Here is a 19,349-nt window from a genome sequence, read left to right on the forward strand (position 1 = left end):
CCAGTAATATTATAGTTCTAATTGATCATTAGTCAGTTTGGACAAACTGCAGTCTTTTTTTCAATTATTGATTTAATAATAATTGACAAGACCATAGGATAAGAGGGGTATAATTCCACACAATTACCACCACCAGAGCTCCCTATCCCATCTCCTGCATTAGAAGTTTCTTATTCTTTATCCTTCTGGGAGTATGGACCCAGGGTCATTATGGGGAGCAGAAGGTGGAAGGTCTGGCTTCTGTAATTGCTTCTCCACTGGACATGGGTGTTGGCAGGTGGATTCATACTCCCAGCCGGCCTCTCTCTTTCCCTAGTGGGGCAGGGCTCTGGGGAGGTGGAGCTCCAGGACACATTGGTGAGGTTGTCTGCCCAGGGAAGTCACACTGGTGTCATTGTAGCATCTCAACTTGGTGGCTGAAAAAGCAGAACAAATTGTTTAATAATCAGGAATCTAAAGGCAAGAATATAGCAGATGAGATTTGCGGTCTCCATTTTGCAAAAATCAAGGAAGTCTAGTTTAGGTATATTCTAAGAGGCCCATGACTTTACATCTGGGAAGATGGTGTCATAGTTGGAAAGAGGACTAGAAAGCTGGATCAGGGAAGAGAATATGGGAAAATATGTAAGTACCATTAATTGTAAATCCCATAGAGTTCATCTAGTGCCCATATTCAGCATGGGAGCCTGTGTAACCTCTACATCCCTGCTCACATTCTGTGGTCATAACTAGGAACATTCTAGGCTTTACTCTTCTCAGGACCCGTTTTCCTCGAATGACAGAGTATGTTGACTGAAGAATTCATTTTTCAGAGAATGGAACAGTCTCTACCACTGTAGATCCACATTGAAGGCAAGGTCCTATAGAGGTCCACAAGAGGGTTCACTATGTTGTTCCTGATGGAGATGACCAGTGACAGTGAAGAGAAGGATCTGTTAGAAGTCTAGGCCCATCATGTCTGTGTGGGAATCCCAGGACTCCCTGACTTAGGGCCTCGCCAATAGGGTGGCCTGGTAGTGACCAAGAGAGCCATCATTAAAGTGTGCTGGTCTCTTGCTTGCCCTTGTCCAGCTTGTGTACAAACTGCAGTCTTGACAAATACTAGGAAGCATTCTTAACAATAATTTTTATCACTCACGTTTCAGCTGTTGGCAGCTCCCAGCAGCCAAAGGCACATGAAGCAGGAAACACCAATTCTCCCATTATGATGCAGGCTTACTGCATTCATAAATCAAAAACTGAGCTAGTGAGTGTGTAGTTGGATTGGCCTGAATCACTGTGCAGCTGATGACAACATGCTGCTGTACAGACGTTTAACCCAGGCATGTATTAACCTGACTTCTAGTCACAACCTAGCAGTTAGCACCATGACTTTGAAAGACTGGAGTCTTTCTCACTCTCTGCACTTTGCAGCTGTGACCTTCCTTCACTTCAGTGAAAGGGCCATGCTCTGCTGTCTCAGGACCTTTGCACCTGCAATGACACCTGCACAGGGCACACTTCCTCTCCTCACAGTGGTCCTCTCCCTCTCTCTCTTGTCCTGGCCTTGCCTTGACTTTCCTCTGAAAGGCTTCCTATGTAAGGACTGGATCTTGTAGGATGAGCCGTGTGTGTCTACAGTCACTCAGTATCAAGCTTCCTTGGTCTACTGCCCTTGGGGAGACTGGAATCCAGCTTAGGACATGCAAGAGCAGGTCGGTTGGGCATTACGCCAGCTCCCCTGCATTGCTTGTTACTATGGCCTATTTACATAATCATTGATTTACCTGAAAGATCCCCACCCATGCCTGCAGGGTCCATCATCCTGCCAGACTTCTACCTTCCCAGCATGCCTTGTTTTCTCCACCCCCTTTCCTAGCCAATCCTGTCCCAACTTGCCACTTCCGTTTTTACCCTATAAAGCCTAGCTGCTGTCTCTGGTTTCGCTCTCTCTTTCTCTTCCATGTCCTAGCCTGGAGAAGACCTGGAGAATGGCTGGCGTGCATAGCGGGAGGCGGCCATTTTGCTAGCTCCATGTGGCCTAAGTCTGTCGTGCTCACACCCGACTCTGGAGTGTCCGCATCAATAAAGAATTGTATTACCACACCACCACGAGTTCCTCGTGTCTCTCCTTCCGGTGAAGCTAGCCCAGCACAGGTCCTCTCATTGTCCCTCTGCAGCCCATGCTTCCCTCCCTCCTCTGAACTCTGCTAGCATGGCAGCTCTCCCTGCCACTCCTGCTGGGACCATGGACCCAGCTGCTCTTTTCCCGATACCTCCTGGCCACTGTGGCATCTTTTTCTCAGCAGAACCCTAGGCTTTGGCTTCTATTAGAAACTGCAGAGTATCTTGGTTACTGTCAAGTTTTCCAGGAGAGAGTAGCTGTTGTGTGTAGACCGTTACCCTCCAGCACTGGCCATTCCAGTAGCAGGGAACATTGTGCCTGCACCCATAGGCCAGAGCCAGAGGGAGCTGGGGCCCACAGAGCCCTTCTTAATAGCCCCTCCCAAACCCTCACCTTTACCTCTTTGGTCGAAAGGCAGACAAGCATGCTACAGGCCCAGGGAGCACATGCCTTCATACATGACAGCCTGGATTCTATGCCTGCCACTGCATAAAGTGGCAAAAAAGAAAAAAAAGAGAAAAAGACCGTAAGAAATAGTGGTGCTGGGAGCTGGGCAGTAGTGCAGTGGGTTAAAGACATGTAGCACAAAGCACAAGGACCGGCGTAAGGATCCCGGTTCGAGCCCCCAGCTCCCCACCTGCAGGGGAGTCGCTTCACAGGCGGTGAAGCAGGTCTGCAGATGTCTGTCTTTTTCTCCCCCCCGTCTCTGTCTTCCCCTCCTCTCTCCATTTCTCTCTGTCCTATGCAACAACAACAGCAACAATAACTACAACAATAAAACAACAAGGTAAACAAAAGGGAATAAATAAATATTTTTTAAAAAAGAAATAATGGTGCTTTGGCTTCTCTCTATCTCTCATGAAGAGATTTTTTTAAAAGCATTTTACAAAGATGTGTGTACCTGTCATTCTAAACACATGCTTTATATACAAAAGACTGAAAGCAAGTGGATCAGATTGTTATTAGCTGGGTTCTTTGGTGGAATTTCTACTTTCTAGTATATATGCATATATGTATTTATGAACAAATATATATATATATATATTCTTTCTAGATAAAGAGAGAGGCAAAGAGTCAGAGGGTAGGGGAGAGTAAAAGAGACCAGAGCACTGAAACTTCTTTCTAAGTGGTGGAGGCCAGCCTTGAACCTGGGTTGTGCACGTGACAAAGCAGTACACTTTCCAGGTGAGCCCTCTGGCCGGCCCTATACTGTGCAGGTTCCAGTAATGAAATCATAGACACTGAATGGTATTTCTCAGGCTCCTGGACATAGCTCTGTACTGAGCAGCCATATAAGAAGACCTGGGAACTTTGGCCCTGCCATTTAGAAGTGTTATATTATTTTCCCCACACTTAAATTCGTTTACTTGTTTAATTGGATAGGACAGGCATTGAGGGGAAGAGGAGCTAGAGAGAGAGGGAAAAAGAGGGACACCTGCAGCCCTGCTTCACTGCTAGTGAAGCTTCCCCCTGCAGGTGGGGAGTGGGACTCCTGAACCCGGATCCTTGTACATGCCACACAGGCACTCAACCAATGCACTAGCGCCCGCCCCCACCCCACACTGTTCCCGTCTGTCTGTAGCCTGTGCATTTCCTCCCTGCTCACCTCCACGTCTTTCTCTCCCCCAGGTGACCAGTTGACTGGAATCCCCTCTTCCATCCTCAGCAGTTCTCCCACCGACCGGCAGATCAACCACCTGGCCCGGAGGCTGGGTCCCGAGTGGGAGGCAGTCGTTCTGGCTCTGGGACTGTCCCAGACAGACATCTACCGCTGCAAGGCCAACAACCCTCACAACGTGCAGTCTCAGATAGTGGAAGCCTTCGTGTGCTGGAGGCAGCGCTTTGGCAAGCAGGCCACCTTCCAGAGCTTACACAAGGGCCTCCTGGCCGTGGATGTGAACCCCTCGTTGCTCCAGCACATGCTGGAATGACAGTGCCACCATCAACCCACAGGGGGAGCGTGTCCCCAAGTCGCCGGTGCAAACCTCAATTCCCATTCAGGCCCGGTAGGTTTTTGTTTGTTTTCATGATTCTTGGATCAACAGAAACACAATTTCCACTCGGCACTACTTGAAAGTCCAGTTACTCAGATCTCCCCCACACACACACACAGACACACACACACACACACACACACAGACATACACTCTGGCTTGATAATCCTTGTTTTTCGTTGCTCAAAGTCTACAATGTTTTAATTGTGCTTTTTTTTAATTGTGCTGTTTTAAAATCGTGTGGTAAATCATCGTGGTTCCAAAGAAAATACTGTGTTACCATATTGCGTGCAGGAGTCTCCTATATAAAAGGTCTGCTCTTAAGGTGCCTGGGAACTAAGCTGTAAGCTTGGCTATTAATGGTGATAATAATAAAGAAATGAATTGCTAGCTAGAATGTAGTCCTTTCATAAGAAAGTATTTCTTGTGACTCCTCCCTCCCCCTTCCTGTATTGCATGAACCAAAAGTGTAAGATTACCGCAGTCATTTCTGCGGAAAGGAACTGATAGTAGCAGGGAAATGGCTACTCTCAGCAGTCACAGTAAATAACTCAGGCTGCGTCTGCACTGAATTTGCAACACTAAAAACTCCTCAGTGCAAAACCCAGTTCATGTGCCGGCATGCTGAGCTGAGCCCATCATCATCGGTTCAAGTCTGCTTAAGAAAATCCTATAGCGTTCCTTTAAAGGAGTTAGTTGTGGGGTGGAGACCAAAAGGGATGCTTTTGTTTCCGTTAAAGCCATGGTGATTAACGTGGTGTGCTCTTAAGGAGTATGACAGAGTCTTCTTGTGTTGATGAAGCATGGCGCTTCTCCCAGCTTTACTGTCCTCAAGACTTTCCAGGTGTTCCACGGAGGGAAAGGGAGCTGAGACTCCTTCGGAAACAAAATGAAAGGTTTTTGTCTAAGGAGGGGCCAGGGAGCCAGAATTTTTGTCTGTGGAGGTCTGGTGTGCCCTCCCCTGTTCTAGGCTTCATCCCCACCCCCCTCTAAGATGCTGAGGAAGAAGCCTGAGTCCTGCCCTTTGCCTGCCGGATGGATGGGAGAGTTACTGGTGAATCACTGTAGACAAGCGCCTTACGTTCTGTGAGCCTCAGTGTCCTCATTTGCAGAATGAGGAAATGGTTGTTGACTACCTCCCAAGATGTTTGTGATGGTGAAAGGAATTGTGACTGTCAAAGGCTCATCCCACGCCTGGCCCATAGTCAGTAGTCAGCTCTCTAGAAATGGTGGCTGTCAATCTGCTGCTTTGGGCTAGACAATAAATGCCATTCCACACCAAACTGAATCGTAATTAAAACTAAGGGCTTTACAAGAGAGTTGTGTTGTTACCATGTTTCCACTAAGCTTTAAAAGGTGGTGCGGTGGCTTGGTGAAACAGCTTGGGTAGTGCCCTGCTTTGTCTTGTGCACAACGACACCAGTTCGAACCCAGCCCAGACCATATTGGAGGAAATACCAGGGCTGTGGTCTTTTTCACTGTTTCTCTCTGCTTCTCTCGCTCTTATTTATTTTTCCCCTCCAGGGTTATTGCTGGGGCTCAGTGCCAGCACTATGAATCCACTGCTCCTGGTGGCCATTTTTTCCATTTTATTGGATGGGACAGAGAGAAATTGACAGGGGAGGGGAGATAGAGAGGAAGAGAGAAAGAGAGACATCTGAAGACCTGCCTCATTGCTTGTGAAGCATTCCCCCCTGCAGGTGGGGAGCCAAGGGCTCAAACCCAGATCTTTACACTTCATACTATGTGCACTTAACTGGGTGCACCACTGCCTGACCCCCCTTTTTTCTCTTATTGAGGGGGTTAATGCTTTCCAGTGCAATCATTGCCATATGCATACAATTTCGTTATGCAATAGACCCCCAAAGTCTTCTTCCTCTCCTCCCTTCCCATGCCTCCCCAGAGTCCTTTGCTTTGGGGCAGTACACCGTGCCCAGCCCATGTTTCACTTGGTGCTCTCCCTCCCCACCCTAGTTTATTAAGTCCTGCTGATAAGTGAGATCATTTGGTATTTGTCCTTCTCTTTTTGGCTTATCTCACTCAACATGATGTCCTCAAGTTTCATCCAAGAGGATGCAAAGGAGACAACCTCATTTTTAAAAAAATCTTTATTTACTGGATAGAGACAGCCAGAAATGGAGAGGGAGGGGGAAACAGAGAGAGGGAAATAGACAGAGGGAAACAGAGAGACACCTGCAGCCCTTCTTCATCACTTGCAAAGCTTCCCCCTGCAGGTGGGGACTCAGGGCTCGAACCTGGGTCCTTGTGCATTGTAACATATGCACTCAACCAGGTGTGTCACCACCCGGCCCCAACCTCATCAGTTTTAACAGCTAGCAAACTAAAAGAGGACATGGTTCTATTAAGTCTGGAGTGGGCCCATTTGAGAAAGGAACTTGTGACCTTACCCAATCTATCATTTGTCCTTTGGGATAACTGGAGAGTCTGTTTCCCGTATCTCACCTAATTCAAGATTTTTCAAGTGAGGAGAATTAGTATTTTCACCTCTCTCCCTTCTGAGGGCAAATGTATCAAGTGACAGAGTTGAACACCAAGTGGGTTCTCAACAAGGTGATTGTGGTCTGTAGATTTGGTTTCTTTCAGATGTCTGGTAAGCAGATCTACTGGACTATGAAAAAAATCACTTCATGTTTCAGCAGTCTCTTCAGAAGGACTGTCTATTGGCCTTGTCAACTCGAATTCTGCATCCTCGAGCCCGGGCATTAATCCACTATGTTCCACACTGTGGCCAAGCCACTATGCCCAGCAGTAACTGTACCTCTACTGCATCTTCAATAAACCGCTTGCCGTTCCTGAACTCTGGCCTCCTTGTGTTGTTATTGGGCTCTCTTGTCTTGATAATGAACTTGCTTTAGGCCTTGTTCTCACCACACTTATGGGTGAACCATAGACTCTGCTGGTTCTGTTACTGCGGTCACCTGGCCACTGGCAAGATATTTTGCAAAGGACAGTTAATGACCAGTGAGCCTGTGACACAGGACAGGGCCAGAAGAGGTCTCTGATTTGTTACCCTTGTGGGCGGGGCGTGGCAGCCAGGCATCCTGGGGCCTGCTCCTGGTTCTTGCTGGTTCCAAACCTCATTCCTGCCTCTGGCTGCAACTAGCGATGCTACAGCCCCCCCACTCTCCCCCCCCCCCCCCGTGTTGCCCCCACCACCAGGAGGATTGTGTAGGCAATACATCGACAAGGAGTCTGTGCGCTTCTGCATGGGAAAAGATTCAGCGCTTCCAGAGGCCTAACCCCCTACCCTGGAAAATGCTGAGCAAGTGTGGAGGGGCACCCGCAGGTGCCGTCCCCCCAGCAGGAAGCTAGGGCAGCGGCAGGGCACACCTCTGCCGACCTGCGTTCAACACCACCGCTGCACCTACTGCTTTGCTGCTGCCTTGGTCCATTTTCTTTTGCGAATAACTACAAAGTAACTTTTTTAGGGGACAGGTGGTGGCGCACCTGGCTGGGTGCACACACATTACAGTGCACAAGGAAAAGCTTCAAAAGTGGTGAAGCGGCTTCGGGCGGTAGCGCAGCAGGTTAAACGCACATGGCACAAAGTGCAAGGACCTGCGGAAGGATCCCGGTTCGAGCACCCGGTACCCTCCCTGCAGGGGAGTCGCTTCACAGGCGGTGAAGCAGGTCTGCAGGTGTCTGTCTTTCTCTCCCCCTCGCTGTCTTCTCCTCCTCTATCCGATTCTCTCTATCCTATCTCAGAATGATGACATCAATAACAATAATAACTGCAAAAGCAAAAAATAAATAAATAAGGGCAAAAGTGGTGGCACAGGGCTGCAGATGTCTCTCTGTCTCTCTTCCCCTCTATCTTCCCCTCCCAATTCAATTCTGTCTCTATCCAATAACAAATAAATAAAATAAAATAAAAGTTTTTCTTTAAAGTCTTGTTCTACGTTGGTGCGTGAGTATGTGTGTGTGTGTGTGTGTGTGTGTGTGTGTGTATGTATGTAGATATATGAGTATACCCTGAAACTTTTCTAAAATGATAATTTGTATTGTTTTATAAATATAAAAATAGTACTTTATAGATATCTGGAAAAAAAATCAGACAAAAATAAGAAACTTAAGAATTATCTCATCTGAGGTTTACACATATACAGATGTACTCCAAAAAAGTATGTGTTATTGTAAACCATTGCTACATCTGTGCATTTTTAATTAAATATAAATAATGATCTTTAGGGGGCCGGGGCAGTGGCACACCAGGTTAAGCACACACAGTAAAACTAATGACCTCTTGTTCCCATTGTCCAGAGATAACTACTCTGAACTACCCAGAATTGGCCTCTATCTTCCTGTTACTTTTCAATACCTGCATATTTTTTTAAACAATTAAAATAGGATTCTGTCACACTTGCTGTTTTACAGTTGACTTATATTATTTAACATATAACTATCTTTCCATGTCGTGAAAGATTTTTCTATGCCAATGGTTTTCGACGTCCTTTGTGTTCAGAGCACACTTTCAAATCCTATAATTCAAGGCAGCCTGCTTGAAGCAATAAAAGACGCTAGCCACACGGAACGCAACACTGTCTCTCACTGTCAAAACATCCACTGCAACCCCGCTGTCGGCTCAGGCTCCCTTCAGAGCCATCTCCTTATTTGAGTAGAGCTGTTTCCCGCCTCCACTGTGCACTCCCTTTATCTCCCAAAGTGAAGTCAAGCACGTCTCCGAAAACATTTCCTACTTTTTATCTCGCTCTTCCAGCAAAGTACCCTCTTCAGTGCTTCGTGTGATCCACTCAGCTCAGAGTTCCATTTCTACAAGAGTGTGTATTGGAGGTGGTGCTGGGAGAGAGAGAGAGAGAGACCTGCTGCACTGTTTCACTGTGAAACTTCTCCCCAGCAGGTGGGGGCTGGGGGCTTCAGCCCTGGTCCTTGAACAGAGTAATAGTAATGTGTGTGTTCAACCAGGTCCACCAGTGCCCAGACTCTAAGAATACCCCCCCCCACACACACACACACATCCTCCCAAAACTTGCCGTTCCCTTTCTGATGTATGACATACTCACAGGTATTGGTATCTCACTATTGTCTTTATTTTCAATTCTCTGATAATCCATGACTTTGGGCATTTTATTTATTTATTTATTTTTATTATTATTTTTTTTTTGCCTCCATGGTTATTGCTGGGGTTCGGTGCCTACACTACGAATCCACTGCTCCCAGAGGCTATTTTTCCCATTTTGTTGCCCTTGTTGTGCTTGTTGTAGTTGTTATTGTTGTCATAGCTGTTGTTGTTGGATAGGACAGAGAGAAATGGAGAGAGAAGGGGGAGACAGACGGGGGGGAGAAAGACAGACACCTGCAGACCTGCTTCACAACCTGCGAAGCGACTCCCATGCAGGTAGGGAGCTGGGGGCTCGAACCAGGATCCTTCTGCCGGCCCTTGCGCTTTGTGCCATTTGTGCTCAACCCACTGCACTATCGCCCGACTCCCTGGGCATTTTTTTTTTTTCATATGCCTATTAACCGTCCGGATAGCCTTCTCCCCCTCCTCTTTTTTTTTTTCCTCCAGATTCGTAAGGTAAGGAATCTGAACTGGTAGACAGGCTTCAGAGAATATTCAGAATCAGGAGTGGATGTCCACCTGTCACTTGACTATTACTAGATGAAGTGTTAACAGTCACCAAGCAAAGTTTTGCTGAGAGCAAAAACAGTCAGCAAGCTACCAATTTGTGTGAGCTGAAAGGAATGTAAAGAAGCTACAATGAGGCATCATTCTTGCTTTATAGGGTCTTGGCCTGTGGGGGGCAGAGGCCACATCTGGCAGTTAATGACACTGGCAGGCCAGCACAGAGGAGAGAGCAGTTAATTAGATCACAGAAGTGTCACTTCAACTGAGCTCTTACAAGTCCCACCCAAGGAAGTGTGTTTGTCCTGTTGTGGATTTTTTGTGTGGGGGGGGTGGGAGGGTGGGGAATTGGGAGATCTGGGAGTGGGAACGGGATGAAACAGGACCTGGCACATGGAAGAGATATTGCTGAGTGAGCCAGATGGTGGCACAGCCGGTTAAGCACATAGTACTAAGCACAGGGACCTGCACAAGGGCCCATTCAAGCCCTGCTCCGCACCTGCAGGTGCGACACTTCACAAGAGGTGTCTGCAGGTGTCTCTCTTTCTCTCTTTCTCCCTATCTCCCCCTCCTCTCTCAGTTTTTCTCTGTCCTATCCAATAAGATGGGAGAAAAAATGGCTACTCAAAGCGGTGGATTCGTAGTGTGAAAGAAAGAAAGAAAGAAAGAGAGAAAGGAAGGAAGGAGGAAGGAAGGAAGGAAAGGAAGGAATGCAAGGAAGGAAGGGAGAGAGAGAGAAAGAAAAAAAATATTGCTGAGCAAGGGAGATGAGAAGAGAGGGGAGTCGGGCGGTGGCGCAGTGGGTTAAGCGCAGATGCCACAAAGGATGACCGGTGTAAGGACCCCGGTTCGAGCCCCCGGCTCCCCACCTGCAGGGGAGTCGCTTCACAGGCGGTGAAGCAGGTCTGCAGGTGTCTGTCTTTCTCTCCCCCTCTCTGTCTTCCCCTCCTCTCTCCATTTCTCTCTGTCCTGTCCAACAACGACGACATCAATAACAATAGTAATTACAACAATAAAAAAAAGAAAAAGAAAAGAGAAGAGAGGTGGAAGAACAAACACTATAGCATTGCTCAACTACCCATGGAACTCTCCTGGTGCCATTCATAGTATCCCCATATGTGCCCAGATTCATAGCTGGGACAGCAAATACAAGGCTTGTGCTTTACTGGATGACCTGTCTCCCAGCCGTAGATATTTGGGGGCGACTTGAAGACCTGTGGATGCCAGAATCTTAATTTATTTCCCATCCACTTTGTCAAATGACACTTTTTGCTGTGGAACTCCAAGACACCTTCAAGATGCTCTTTAAGTGGCTTAGAAACCTAATAATTATTATATTAATTATAATATTATAAAAAATATTAATAATATTTTATTTTATTTTTTTTTCCTCCAGGGCCCTTCTAATCCTTATTGTGATAATAAATTCCCATGAGAACCTGGAGAGAAACAAGGCTGCTTGCACACCGCATACCTCACACGCCCAGATAACAATAACAAACAACCTCAAGGAAATAACCACTATGACAGGACACCACCTCGCATAGACAGAGTTCTAAGAAAGTCACACGGACAGGGAGGAGAAAGTTCACCATGGAGAGCGATCACTGGGATGGGAATCTTGAGCTGGAAACTGACAGGAGGATGGAATGGCTAGATAGATGGGGACGGGTGTTGTACAGTGGGGAGCAAGGTGCCAGAAGTCAGATGAGGAGGGTCATAGTTGTATTAGGAATCATGACGCATCTGCCTTTTCAAGAAAATTGCATCGGCGGTGGGGAAGAGTACGTAAGTAACAGTTATACAAAAAGACTTTCAAGCCTTGGCTCCAAAGCCCCAGGTTCAATTCCTTGCATCATTATAAGTCAGCACTGAGCAGCACTCGGGTAAAATAAGAAGAAGAAGAAGAAGAAATAAATAAAATATAGATTTAAAAAATGTATCAACTGAGTGATGTAGGCCTGGTCAGTTGAGGGTTTTGGAAAAAAAAATTATTTTCAATTTTTTTTTTTTTTGCCACCAGCATTCTTGCTGGGTCTCAGTCCCTGCACAACTACGCCACTATTCCCAGCGACATTTTATTCTTTGATGGGGGGGGGGGAGGGTGAGAAACAGAGATGGAGAAGGAGGGAAAAGAAGAGATACCTGCACTACTGGCCCACTGCTTGTGAAGCTGCCCCCAGCAGGTAGGGACTGAGGACTGAATCCTTCTCTACCAGACATCGCACTACCTGCTCCTTATTGGCCTCCACTTAGCAGAAATGCACTGGAGGGGCCAGGCAGTGGGACACCTGGATAAGTGCCCACATCACAGTGCACAAGGACCCAGGTTCAAGCCCCTGGTCCCCACCTGTGTGTGTGTGTGTGTGTGTATGTGTGTGTGTGTGTGTGTGGGTTATGAGTGGTGAAGCAGGGTTGCAAATGTCTTGCTGTCTCTCTTCCTTTCATCTTCCCCTTCCCTCTCAATTTCTCTCTGTCTCTATTCAATAATAAATAAATATATATTTTAAAAATGCATTGGCTTTTATGAGAGAGAGATAGAGAGAGAGAGAGTTTGATTTACCAACTGACCAGAATGCCACATTGTTATATGAGGTGCCAGGGATCAAGCCTAGGGCCTGACTCAGACTAGAAATGCATTCTGCATACTGAGCCACCTCCCGGAATAAGAAGTCAGTTGAGGGAGTCGGGCGGTAGCGCAGCAGGTTAAGCACACATGGCACAAAGCACAAGGACCGGCGGAAGGATCCCGGTTCAAGTCCCCAGCAACCCACCTGCAGGGGAGTCACTTCACAGGCGGTGAAGCAGGTCTGCAGGTGTCTGTCTTTCTCTCCCCCTCTCTGTCTTCCCCTCCTCTCTCCATTTCTCTCTGTCCTGTCCAACAACGAACGATATCAACAACAACAATAATAACCACAACAAGGCTACAACAACAAAGGCAACAAAAGGGGGAAAAATGGCCTCCAGGAGTAGTGGATTCATGGTGCAGGCACTGAGACCCAGCAATAACCCTGGAGGGGAAAGAAAAAAAAAGAAGTCAGTTGAATTTTAAAACCAGGTAAAGAGTTCTCACTGTACCTTCTGGATTATTAGGGAGTCAGAGAAATCTCCAAACCCTTTGGTGGTCACAGTACCTTGTGAATCTCCAATGTGAGTGACTTCTGGATACACATCAACTTGCAGCAGCCCCCAGAGTTACCTGGCACTGCAAGCTTTGTTCCCATGACCCTTCCTGGTGACATCTTTGGAAAGATATTTGCTCTACAGACGCACTGAGACACAGGATGCTCCACCTTGGAGTGTGCTGAAAGTTGGAATGACTCAAAAAACATTGCAGAAATAACCAAGATTAAAACAACATTTATTCCCATCAGAGGGAGAGAGCGGAAAAAAAAAAAAAGGCCTGCACACTGTTTGACTTTGACTTATCATGATCCCAGGGATTAAACCAGGAACCTTTGGGACCTTAGTCATGAAAGTCTGATGCCCTGTTGCTGGCACTATCTCCTCTGTCCACCAAGATTATTTTTGAAAGGGTGTGAACAGTATCTTGGGTTCATTTACTTCTTCCTTTCACAAACCATCCTTATGGTTTCCAACACATTGGTTTTTTTTTTTTTGTTTTTTTACTTTTTTCTTTTTTTATATTTATTTTATTTATTTATTCCCTTTTGTTGCCCTTGTTGTTTTATTGTTGTAGTTATTATTGTTGTTGTCATTGTTGGATAGGACAGAGAGAAATGGAGAGAGGAGGGGAAGACAGAGAGGGGGAGAGAAAGACAGACACCTGCAGACCTGCTTCACCGCCTGTGAAGCGACTCCCCTGCAGGTGGGGAGCCGGGGGCTCGAACCGGGGTCCTTATGCAGGTCCTTGTGCTTTGCACCACCTGCGCTTAGCCCGCTGCACTACAGCCCGACTCCCCTACTTTTTTCTTATCTTTATTTATTTATTTATTAGAGACAGGCATAAATGGAAAGGGAAGGGGGAGAGAGGGGAGAGAGAGAGTGAGGAAGGGGGAGAGGCAGAGGCAGAGGCAGAGGCAGAGGGACCTGCAGCACTGCTTCACCACTCACAAAGCTTTCCCCTTGTAGTTGGGAATCAGGGGCTTTTCTGAACCTTGGTCCTTGTGCGTTGCAACATGTGCACTCAACCTGGAAAGAGACTCGTGGTTTTCTGGAATCTGTTGTTCCTTCTTTAATGGCTGAGGAGAAGGATGTCACATTTCTCGTGACTCTTGTCTCTTTTCAAGATCTTTTCCTGCCCTGGGGTCATTCTGCAGTTCACTCAAGCAGCGGCAGGCAGTGGGCCCTGTCTCTGCTCAGTGCCAGGTGGTACCTGTTAGACAAGCAGGAAGGAACTGGCCTTGCCTCATGACAGCATCCCCAGAGCCAGGAAGCCCTGCCATTAGCCCCAGGCCTTTGCTGTCTATCCCCAGCCATGGCAGGATGTGCTGTGACTCTGCTGTCTCCTCACTTGGGTTCTAATTTGCTTGCTCTGGTGCCTCCCGCATTAAGCCAGTTGGTAATTGAAGTTGACTTTCCTCTTTCCTTCGCTCTGTTTTTAAACTTTCTGAAAATAGCTTGTTTATTTTTTCCGGCGGAGCCTGCAGCAAGCCTTTCGCTTTAGTTGAGCAACCGCTCCCAACACGAGGTCTCCTGCCAGGTGGCATGTGGAAATGTTTGAAGGCCATTTTCTGGTGGAGAGGGCCGTCACCAAGCATTGAGGAGGGGAGGTGGGACTCCTGCTGAGGTGGGCAGAATTTGAGGGGCTCCGGCATGGAGACTGGGCATGCAGAGTTATGAGAAGGAAGAGTTGTCTGCCCCAAAGGGTAAGAGATGTATCCACCCAGTGCTGCTCAGACTCCTCAGCTGAGAATGACTTGGGTGACTTGCTGCATTTCATGGAACACTTGGGCCATTATCTGCCATTTTTCCTTTGAAATTATTTACTTGGATGGATCCAGGGAGGTGGTTCCATGTGGAGAGAGCTCACTCTTTTCTTTTTTAAAATTTTTTTTCCTATTATCTGTATTTATTTATTGGATAGAGACGGCGGCCAAAAATTAAGAGGGAAGGGGGTAGTAGAGAGAGAAAGAGGAGGGAGCCGGGTGATAGCACAGAGGGTTAAGCGCACATGGCACAAAGCGCAAGGACCGGAGTAAGGATCCCGGTTCAAGCCCCTGGCTCCCCACCTGCAGGGGAGTCACTTCACAAGCAGTGAAGCAGGTCTGCAGGTGTCTGTCTTTCTCTCCCTCTCTCTGTCTGTCCCTTCTCTCTCGATTTCTCTCTGTCCTATCCAATAATAGCAACATCAACAACAACAACAACAACATGGAATAAGTGGCAGTCAGGAGCAGTGGATTTGTAGTGCAGGCACCAAGCCTCAATGATAACCCTAGAGGGGGTATCAGAAAGAGAGAGGGAGAGAGACACCTGCAACACTGCTTCACCACTTGCAAAGCTTTCCCACCATGTGTGGGGACTGGGGGCTTGAACCCAGGTCCTTGAGCATTGTGAGCTCAACCAGGTGCACCACCACCCAGCTCCAAGAGCTCACTATTTCCATGTGTGAGGCCCCCGTCTAGATTCCTGCTTCCACATGAAAGCGCCATGGACAAATGGGTGGAGCTCCATGGTTGATGGAGCAATGCTGAGATGCCAGTTCTTCTCCTGCTCTCTTGGAAAAATGCCTTTTAAAATTAAAGCTTGGACTGGGGAAGCCATCCAGCACATCTGGGAATCTCTGGGTTCAGCCCCTGGCCCCACATAAAGTATGTTTCTTTTCCTTCTTCCTTCCTTCCTTCCTTTTTTTTTTTTTTTTTTTTGCCTCCAGGGTTATTACTAGGGCTTGGTGCCTGCATTACGAATCCTCTGCTCCTGGAGGCCATTTTTTCCTGGAGGCCATTTTTTCCTGAGCAAGTTGTGGTATATATACACAATGGAATACTACTCAGCTGTAAAAAATGGTGACTTCACCGTTTTCAGCCGATCTTGGATGGACCTTGAAAAAATCATGTTGAGTGAAATAAGTCAGAAACAGAAAGATGAATATGGGATGATCTCACTCTCAGGCCGAAGTTGAAAAACAAGATTAGAAAAGAAAACACAAGTCGAACCTGAAATGGAATTGGAGTATTACACCAAAGTAAAAGACTCTGGGGTGGGTGGGTGGGTGGGGAGAATACAGATCCATGAAAAATAATGAATGAAATAGTGGGGGTTGTATTGTTAAATGGGAATCTGGGGAATGTTATGCATGTAAAAAAAAAAAAGAAGTAGAAACGTAAAGCAGAAATTGACTGAGGAAAAAAAAAAAAAAAGAAAAAGACAGACACCTGCAGACCTGCTTCATCGCCTGTGAAGCGACTCCCCTGCAGGTGGGGAGCCGGGGGCTCCAACCGGGATCCTTATGCTGGTCCTTGCACTTTGTGCCATGTGTGCTTAACCCACTGCACTACCGTCCGACCCCCTAAAGTATTTTTTCTCACTCCAAGCAACAGTATGTTTGGAATAAGGAGACAGTGTTGCTGTTTCAGTGTTGCACAGCACGCATCAAAGTGAATGCCCATGGGGACATGGTGATAGCTCAACAGGTAAAGCAGGCACCTTACTGCTCACAAGGTCCTGGGTTCAAACCCCAGTACCACAAGGGAGCACCAGGGATGGTATGGGGCAGGGCGGTGGGGGGAGCACCTCTTTTCTCTGTCTTTCCCTCTCTCTAAGATGAAGAATGCAAAGAAAAAAAGGGCCATGGTGACCACTGGACAGTATTATACACACACAAGCTCCTGGGTTCATTCCTCCCTGATTCCACATTTTAAAAATATATTAATATATGCCTAGCATCTCTTATACAGTGGTTTTCATTAACGATCAACACGTGACATTTGGGAACAGGGAGCCTTTCCTATGGCCCACAGAGTGTTTGGTGGGGACATTGCTCTTATATTTCCCTCCTGAGCTATGAAGATCCAAGCAAGTATACTTAATAGGAATCCTTCACATGGGTCTGACAAGGGCAAAGGCCACATGTCACAGAAAGATTCTATTATTATTATTATTATTATTATTGCCTCCAGGTTTGCCTGTCTAGCTTCGCAGGCAGGAGACAGACGACCAGGGACTCATGGCTGAGCTGGGAACGCAGTTCAATCTTTATTGATGAGCAGGGATGCAGTTCAACAGTCTAATCTCTTCTAATCTCTCCTCATTAGAAAGCCCTGTCTTTTATGTCTCCTGAGGCGTAAGTGTCAGGAAGAGGAAGTACGTAGGATAGGGGGTGGGGAGAAGGAAAATAGCGCTCGCAAACCAGTGGGGATTAAACCAATGAAAACAATGATTATGTAAATAGACCAGAGTCAAGCAAAGTAAGAGAAGGGGTCTTAGAAGCAGAATTTAGAAGCAGACCAACACAGGTTTATCACTGGGGTTTGGTGCCTGCATTACAAATCCACTGCTCCTGGAGGCTATTTTTCCCATTTTGTTGCCCTTGTTGTTGCCCTTATTGTGGTTGCTATTGTTATTGTTGATATAGCTATTGTTGTTGTTATAGCTGTTGTTGGATAGGACAGAGAGAAATGGAGAGAGGAGGGGAAGACAGAGAGGGGGAGAGAAAGACAGACACCTGCAGACCTGCTTCACCGCCTGTGAAGCGACTCCCCTGCAGGTGGGGAGCCGGGGGCTCGAATCGGCATCCTTACCCCAGTCCTTGTGTTCGCATCACCTGTGCTTAACCCGCTGCGCTACCGCCCGACCCCCTATTACCTCTGAACACTTTAGTGTTGGGGGCCAGGTGGTGGCACACCTGGTTGAATGCACACATGATCACATTGCCATGTGTAACGGTGCCCCTGCAGGGGAGACTTTTCTGAGTGGTGAACAGGGCTGCAAGTGTCTGTCTCTCTTTCTCCATTTCTTGTTCTTTTTTAAAATTTAACTGATTTATTTATTAAATAGAGACAGAGAGACACTGAGAAGAGTCAGAGGTAGAGATGGAAAGAGACAGAGAGACACCTGCCGTTCTGCTTCAGCTCTCGTGCAGCTGTCTCCCTGCAGGGGGGGACCAGGGACTTAAACCCAGGTCTTTGTGCATTGTACTGTGGTTGGTGAGATAACGCCACCGTCTGGCCCTTTTCACTCCAGTTCTGTATCTCCTTTCCTTCTCAATTTCTTTCTCTATCAAGTGAAAAGAATATGGAGGAAAAGAACGTTAGCCTTATCTCCCCCTGACATAAACACAACCCCCCCCTTTTTTTTTTTTAAACCAGCATACCTCTTAATTCTGACTGTTGGTGGTGCCAGGAATTGAAGCTAGGGTCTCTTCCATGCAAGTTATCTGCATTCTCCTATTTATTTATGTTTAAAGATTTATTACTTATTTTAAAAGTTGAGAGAGAGAGAGAGAGAGAGAGAGAGAGATCAAAGCTCCACTTTGTAGAGGCCCATTTCCCCTGCCCCATGGTGCCCCTTGTTTTACAGGTTAGAAAATGAAATCTCGGGAGTGGGGCTGTAGCGCAGCGGGTTAAGCGCAGGTGGCGCAAAGCACAAGGACCGGCGTAAGGATCCCGGTTCAAACCCCGGCTCCCCACCTGCAGGGGAGTCGCTTCACAGGCGGTGAAACAGGTCTGCAGGTGTCTGTCTTTCTCTCCCCCTCTCTGTCTTCCCCTCCTCTCTCCGTTTCTCTCTGTCCTATCCAACAACGATGACAACAACAATAATAACTACAACAATAAAACAACAAGGGCAACAAAAGGCAATAAATAAATTAAATAAAATATTAAAAAAAAAAAAGAAAATGAAATCTCAGGACATTAGCTAACATAGCTAGGCTCAGTCACTAAAATCCACAATGCTGCCAGAATTTGAACTCGAGCTCATGGGAGTTTGTTTATTTGTTTGTTTTTATGGCTGCAGGGTTATGGCTGGGGTTTGGTGCCTGTGCTACAAATCCACTGCTCCTGGAGGCTATTTTCTCCATTTTGTTGCTCTTGTTTTTATTGTTGCCATTGCTGTTGTTGGATAGGACAGAGAGAAACCGAGAGAGGAAGGGAAGACAGAGAGGGGGAGAGAAAGACAGACATCTGCAGACCTGCTTCACTGCCTGTGAAGCGACTCCCCTGCTGGTGGGGAGCCGGGGGCTCGAACCAGGATCCTTACTCTGATCCTTGTGCTTTGCACCACATGCGCTTAACCCACTGCACTACCGCCCGGCCCCCCATCTGAGGTTGTTTTTTAACTGTCCCTCTCCCTCTGCCCGCACCACCACCATTACCACCACCACCACCACAATCTGGGGTTCAGCTGAGGACTTCCACAAGCCTCTGTGTCTACACACCAGAATGTTTCCCGCCAAGTGAGAGCTGGTGTCAGCACCTCTCTTCTCGTCACCACAGGGAATGAACGAGCGACGAAGGCCTGATGTTGAGAAGCTCCTGCCTGCCACCTGCCACCCAGTCATGTGAAATAACACAGAATGTGGGAGTCGGGTGGTAGCGCAGCGGGTTAAGCGCATGTGGCACAAAGCACAGGGACCAGAGTAAGGATCCCAGTTCGAGCCCCCAGCTCCCCACCTATGGGGGCTCATTTCACAGGCAGTGAAGCAGGTCTGCAGGTGTCTGTCTTTCTCTCCTCCTCTCTGTCTTTCCCT

General features: G+C 47.2%; 1 protein-coding gene across 2 annotated transcripts in view; it reads left to right on the plus strand.

The window, feature by feature from the left end:
* CRADD (CASP2 and RIPK1 domain containing adaptor with death domain) overlaps window positions 1-19,349 on the plus strand; it is a 251,414-nt gene that overhangs the window by 212,118 nt on the left and 19,947 nt on the right. The window contains exon 3 of one of the 2 annotated variants that reach the window (XR_009550877.1): window positions 3,734-4,110. Coding sequence is in view for 1 of the 2 variants with exons in the window: in XM_060195538.1 (XP_060051521.1) it covers window positions 3,734-4,035 (302 nt within the window). In the remaining variant the exon portion in view is untranslated. Of the gene's footprint in view, window positions 1-3,733; window positions 7,206-19,349 lie in introns of those variants that run through there. The other variant, XM_060195538.1, reaches the window with a different exon arrangement.

The sequence above is a fragment of the Erinaceus europaeus genome, chromosome 7 (assembly GCF_950295315.1).
Source record: "Erinaceus europaeus chromosome 7, mEriEur2.1, whole genome shotgun sequence".
In the NCBI taxonomy this organism is placed as follows: Eukaryota; Metazoa; Chordata; class Mammalia; order Eulipotyphla; family Erinaceidae; genus Erinaceus; species Erinaceus europaeus.